General features: G+C 50.1%; 1 protein-coding gene across 1 annotated transcript; it reads right to left on the reverse strand.

The window, feature by feature from the left end:
• Positions 1–1,908: 1,908 nt before the first annotated feature.
• On the reverse strand, positions 1,909–6,347 carry LOC112616879 (cytochrome c oxidase assembly protein COX19; the record flags this gene model as incomplete). Its single annotated transcript, XM_025373665.1, has 2 exons — positions 1,909–2,464; positions 6,236–6,347. Coding segments are annotated over 2 exons (191 nt in total), but the record flags the coding sequence as incomplete, so codon positions are not given.
• Between the last annotated feature and the right edge of the window lie 380 nt (positions 6,348–6,727).

Raw genomic sequence — 6,727 nt, forward strand, 5'->3', positions numbered from 1 at the left:
AGCCGAGGCCCAACCACCCCCCCCCGACAGGGGGGAGAAAAAAAAACGCCGCCCAAAAAAAAAAAAAAAAAAAAAAAAGAACACAGCTCCGACCTGTGACATTTTGAAGAGGAAGCAGAAAGTTCTGTCAGTTTTGCGGTCACACCTCAGACTTGATCACAGGTACGTACAGGAAAAAACATGGGACAGGATTCAGGACTATCCGCAGCTTCAGGTATCCGCTGGGGTCTCAGAGGATACCCTGGGCAGGTAACAGCGATCACTCTATTTCTCTATCCAGGTACCTTTGTATGTTAGAAAAGCAGGAGATCAATACGCCTGCCTTTTATCATCCACAATGTACTTCTAGTTTTTTCCATCTCAGAATATAGCTTCAGAATCGTACACGGAAAAAAGAAATTCACTCCCTAGAGTGCAGTATCTTTCCTGTCTCTCCCAGCTTTGGTCCATAGTCTGCCCCACACTCCTGACGAGTCAGAGTGCGGCACGAAGAGGAAGGCTCTGGCCCCGGGGCACCCATCAGCGAGTCAGAGTGTGGTTCAAGGGAAGAGGCAGGCCCCAGCCCCGGCCGAGCGCTCCCGATGGTGGGTTAGAGTGCGGTGTGAAGAGGCCATGGCCTGGGCCCAGGCGCTCCGTGGGCACGGCCTGTTGTGTTCCCCTCATATCCTGGTTCGTTTACTTTTTGAGCATGTGAAACCCTCTGCCATGACAGCCAGAACTCCACTCCCAGGGGTGCTCGGAGGGGCTCGCGGCCGGCCACGCCCATCAGCTCCAGCTCCTCCTTCTGGGGTTCTCCTTTGTAGTTTCCTATGTCCCTGTCTCCGTTTCACAGTAAGCTCACGCCACACAGCCGCACTGCGTCGGTGAGCTCATGGCACATGGCTGCACCGTGTCAGCGTGGACTCCACGGTGGCTGCGTCACGGCTCCCACATGCTGTGAGGACACTGGGGTTGCCACAAACAGTGCTGGGGCAACCCTGTGCCTACACGAAATATTCTGATAACAAATAAGACTTTTCAAACTAGCGGTGATATGTTAATATGTCTGCAGCACTTAGAGGCCTGACAGAGAGCAGACATGGGATAGTGACAGCTGCAGCGGAAGCAAGTCGTAGAACCCATGGGTGCAGGGACACAGGGTTGGGCGGGCCCACTCGCAACAAGTACTCAGTTCTGTGGGGAGGGGGGGACATGTTTAACCACAAAAGGGCCACCACTGCAGGACAGAAACAGAGGGCCTTTGCTGCAGAGAACTGGAGATGGGCTGAGAAGCCTCAGCCACCCACAGGCAGGAGGGGTGAGGGCAGCCTGTTTCCTGGAGCCCGAGGTCAGCCAGGCTGGTGGCCCCACCTGCCAGGGCTTAGAGACAGCTACTGCCAGGGTCGCCAGAGAGGACGTGACTTGGATCCTCCCACCCCATCTCCTGCCACCGCCCTCCACTGACCAGACAGGAGCCAGCCCCTTTCCAACAACGCCTGGGAAGGGGACAGGTCTGGCTGAGGCCGCAGATGTGCAAGCACCTGCGTTCCATCCACAGGTTTGGGCCCCGGCTGGCCTGATGCACTGGGTGGACCCGGGCTGGGTTTCCGTGACCCACAGGCAACTCTGGCGCAGACGGGCTGAGAACTCTGCTCAGGGGCCAGGCCGTGCTGCGAACATGTGCCAGGGATCTTAGGCAGAGCTCACTGGCACAGAAGACAGCTGGTGCGAGCCTGCAAATGGACTCAGGTTCTCTTTTTCTGTTAAAATATAGGAGTTATTGAAATTAAATACCCAGCTTTATAAATACGGTCTGATACAAATCAGAAAATGACCCTTTGATCATGAAGCTACTTGGTATTCAGGCAAAACCAGAAAGAATCAAGAAGTCAAATCCATCCAAAGCCAGAAGGTTCTCACTTCCTACTCTGTGTTCCACTTTTTTTTTTTCTTTCTTTAAGGAAATGAACTGGCATATACGAATACAAACATGAAAACATCCTGCTAGGGAATGGTGATTTCCTGATGATATCTGTGTTCAGAAGGGACTGAAATTTATGCACATTTACCTGTTTGAACTCAGAAAGTATCAGAGGACTGCAACATAAAACCGCCCCATACAAGAGGGCCCCGGCCTCGAAGACGAGGGTCTTGCCCCACGCTCCCCTCCCTCCCAGCCTTGCAGGGAACGCCGTCCCACTCAGGGGTTCAATGCAGAAACACCCTCCTAAGGGAAAACAGGACGCCACTTCCCTACCCAGGAGACGCCCCCACAGGGGTGGAGCCTCTATTTGAAGCCTGTTTCTAAGGACACTACACGCAGGCCTTCGCCGACCTAAGAGGCAGGATGATGCCCTCCGTCCCGAGAGACCACTGAACACGGCCTAGGGGTCTTCTCATCAAAATTCATTTTTTTGCCTCTGATTTTCCACCAATCAAGTCTCCAAATCCCAGTTTCTCCAATGGTTCTTGTAGCATCAATTTTCTAAAAGAAAAAGAGAAAGCTGTCAGGGCGGGAGGCGCAGGGAGGACGAGAGGGGCCCTTGCAGGCCCTGGCTTCTCACCACAAACCGGGGGTCCTGCCACCCCTATCTACGTCCTGGGAGACAGGCCCCTCGGCCTCGGCCCCCGTGCCTGGCGCCTTCCCCAGTGGGCAGAGTCAACAGGGCAATGAGGACATGACCCCTTAGAGACATCCCAGGGCCTAAGGCCTGGGGCCTCCTGGGATGCCCAAGAAGGGCAGCTGCGCCTGCTGCCCCCAGGACACACCACTTCCCCACGTTCTGGTAAAAGATGTATCTGGACAACAGCTTCACACTGACCTCCCAGACTTGCCTTTATTGGCAGAATAATGACCCCTAAAGATGTTCACGCCCTAATCCCTGGAACCTCTGCCCGCCACCTTCCATGGCACCCTAGCAGAGGAGACCTTAGGTTGCCATCCGCCCAGGTGGAACTGAGACTGCGGTCGATGGTTATCTGATCTTTTTTTTTTTTTTAGAGACAGGGTCTCACTTTGTCTCCCAGGCTGGGATGCAGTGGTGCAATCAGCGGTTCAAGTTCACTGCAGCCTTGAACTCCTGGGCTCAAGTGATCCTCCCACCTCAGCCTCTTGGGTAGTTGAGACTGCAGATGTATGCCATCATGCACGGCTAAGTTTTCTTTTTTTTTTTTTTCCCAGAGACAGTCTCGCTCTGTTGCCCAGGCTGGAGGGCAGTGATGCGATCTCGGCTCACTGCAGCCTCTGCCTCCCAGGTCCAAGTGATTCTTCTGCCTCAGCCTCCTGAGTAGCTGAGACTACAGGTGCACACCACCATGCCCAGCTAATTCTTGTAGTTTTAGTAGAGACGGGGTCTCACCATATGGGTCAGGCTGGTCTCGAACTCCTGACCTCATGTGATCATCCACTTCGGCCTCCCAAAGTGCTGGGATTATAGGCATGAGCCACCGTGCCCGGCCAGCTAATTTTTTTTTTTTTGAGACAGAGTCCTACTCTGTTGCCTAGGCTGGAGTACAGCAGCATGATCTCGGCTCACTACAACCTCCACCTCCCAGGTTCAGGCAATTCTCCCTGCCTCAGCCTCCCAAGTGGCTGGGATTACAGGCGCCTGCCACCACGCCTGGCTAATTTTTATATTTTTAGTAGAGATGGGGTCTCACCATTTTGGTTAGGCTGGTCTTGAACTCCTGACCTCAAGTGATCTGCCCACCTCAGTCTCCCAAAGTGTTGGAATTATAGGCGTGAGCCACTGCACCCAGCCAGCTAATTTTTTAAGACATTTTTTGTAGATACAGGGTTTCACTATGTTGCCCAGGCTGGTCTTGAACTCCTGAGCTCAAGTGATTCTCCTGCTTGGCCTCCCAGAGTGCCGGGGCTACAGACGTCAGCCACCACATCCGGCCAAAGTAATTCCCAGCTGTTTATCGCGGTGCAGCCATCTTAGCGACGTGAAATTCACGACTCAGCATGACTTTTTTATGGGCCTCACACTCTTCAGGACAATAGTAACAACCATGTGAACTCACACACACATGGTGACATGCCCCCCGATCCTGCTGTGTGCTTTATAGGGATGGCCTCCTTTACCCTCCCCACAACCCAGCCAGGAGGCCCAGCCACCATCCCATGAGGCCCCCATGCACTCTGTGCTGCTGGCAGGGGGTGAGGCTGCTCCACCAGGGTGTCTGTGTTACCCCCGGTGCCTAATCCCCAGGACAGGACGTGAACTTCTAAATCACTGCAGAGGCTTGAGATCTCAGACCACGGTAGTCATCTAAAACACACCTATATTTTCACATCAGGCTAACATGGTCCAAGTCCTCACAAGACAACTTTTTTAAAGTTTATTTTAAATAAACTTAAAGTTTAGAGTTTATTTTAAAGTTTATTAAAGTAAACTTTTTAAAACTCTATAGTGGTTCATTTTCTAAAACAGACACACACAGAGGTGGGAGTAAAGTCACGTCTGGGATTTTAGCACAGAAAGAAAAAGGAAGAAAAGAAATGGCTAAAAACAGGGCGAGTGCCAGTTACGGGAGGCAGATTATCCTCAACTTCTGTATGTTTGATGATTTTCATGAACAAATAACCAATCAAAATTCTACAGTCAAAATAACTGACCTTACAGAAGGAGCAGGATTTTTTTTAAAAAAAAAAAAGAAAAAAAAAGGCCGGGTACGGTGCTCACGCCTGTAATCCCAGCACTTTGGGAGGCTGAGGCAGGTGGATCACGAGGTCAGGAGATCGAGACCATCCCGGCTAACACGGTGAAACCCCGTCTCTACTAAAAATACAAAAAGTTAGCCGGGCGTGGTGGCAGGCGCCTGTAGTCCCAGCTACTCAGGAGGCTGAGGCAGGAGAATGGCATGAACCTGGGAGGCGAAGCTTACAGGGAGCTGAGATCGTGCCACTGCACTCCAGCCTGGGCGACTGACACTCCGTCTCAAAAAAAATAAAAATAAAAATAAAAATAAAATGAAATCAGAAACACGTGCCCTGCACATTTGCCTAAACATCGCCTGGCCAATCGCGAGGCCACCTGAGGCACTGGCCCTGGCTCCCTTCCTCCCCGCTGTCCTCAGGAGTCTCATGGGGAAGCTGAGCATGAGGCAGGAGACCTGCTCACACCCTCACATGAATAGAGCCCAATTCACATGGTCTCTAAAGCTTGGCAGCGCCATGGAGAAATTCTCAGTTCCAGTTTTCTAAAGATGCATTAATTTCAGACTAATTTAAACACGTGGCTCCAGCCAGCGTGCTACTTATAAACAATTAGAGATGGTAAGGGACAGACTCAGTGTGGTCCTTGGACAAATGTGAGCCGTGGAAGAGCCTGAGCAACAGCCCCAAAGGCAGAATGTGGCCTCACTGGAAGTCCACACCGCTGAGAAGGCCCATCATCCTTACGGCCCCAAATGTCCACACAAATAACCCCGAACACCCCTGTGTGGCCTGAAAGGCACAACGGATTTTTGCCTTGAGGGAAATGTCTGAGTCTGTTATGGGAAAATGAAAAGAACTCAAAGTAGATGGTGAATTGTCAACCTGTCTTCAGCACAGACACAGCTGTCTGAAGACTGAAATGCTTAGTGAGCTAATCATGGCCTCGAAAAGCAAAAATAAAAGCTCCCACCACCATCATATAATTACATGCTATGTGCTTTTTTTGCATAAGGATTAGGACAGCTCTTATTTTAAGTAAAAGCTGTGGGGATCATAGCTACAAACGCGTTTGTTTTGTTTAAAAGTGAGCTTTGGTGAGTTCTGGTTACGAAAGGAAGAACCATTCATCTTTCATCATTTCTTGAATAGTCTATTGTCCTCCCTGTCACATTCCAAACAACTCTTAAGTGGAGCAAAACAACCCAGTGCATATTTTTAATGTCTGAGAATGCAAAAGAAAGAAATTGTATACCCACGACCTTCAATCTTTTGACTCAGTCAGCATTTTTATGATGCACGATTTTGAAACCTTAATGACAGGTCGGTAGCAACCAAATGTGGAAAGAAAATGCTCTCGGGAATGCAATGATGTATAACGCTATCGCTCAAGAGGAGGTTCCCAAGATTGGGAAACAGCTTTTGGTACAATTTCATCTGATAAGCCTCCATTTCAAGGGCAAACAATTCTACAGTCCTGAAAAACACTAGCTGAATCCCAGGCCTGAAAAAGACACACCGTGATGCCTTTCAGGAAAAAAAAAGTTTTAATTGGAGTAGTGGGAAATGGAAGTCATAACGCTTAGCTGTACTTACCTCTCCATCCTGCATTCTAAATATTCTTTGGATTCATTTCTGCACAAAGCATTTTCAAAATGATTGTCATAAAGACACTTCATGAATTTATCTTTAAAGCTTTTACATTCACCTAGAATGAGAAAGAAAACAGCACGTTTGTTTCAAAGTGAAACATGATGCAACCACCCAACGGCCTTAATAAGAGCTGCGCTACTTTTCCTTTCAAAACTTGTTTCCTCAGGCTGGGCGTGGTGGCTCACACTTGTAATCCCAGCACTCCAAGAGTATCGCCTGACCCCAGGAGTTTGAGACCAGCCTGGGCAACATAGTGAGACCCCCCCATCTCTACCAAAAAAACCTTAAAAGTTAGCTAGGTGTGGCGCATGTCTGTGGTTCCAGCTACTCAGGAGGCTGAGGCAGGAGGATCGTTTGAGCAAAGGAGTTCAAGGTTGCAGTGAGCTATGACCACAGCACTGCACTCCAGCCTGGGCAGCAGATCAAGACCTTGTC

The sequence above is a fragment of the Theropithecus gelada genome, unplaced genomic scaffold, assembly GCF_003255815.1.
Source record: "Theropithecus gelada isolate Dixy unplaced genomic scaffold, Tgel_1.0 HiC_scaffold_1203, whole genome shotgun sequence".
NCBI lineage: Eukaryota > Metazoa > Chordata > Mammalia > Primates > Cercopithecidae > Theropithecus > Theropithecus gelada.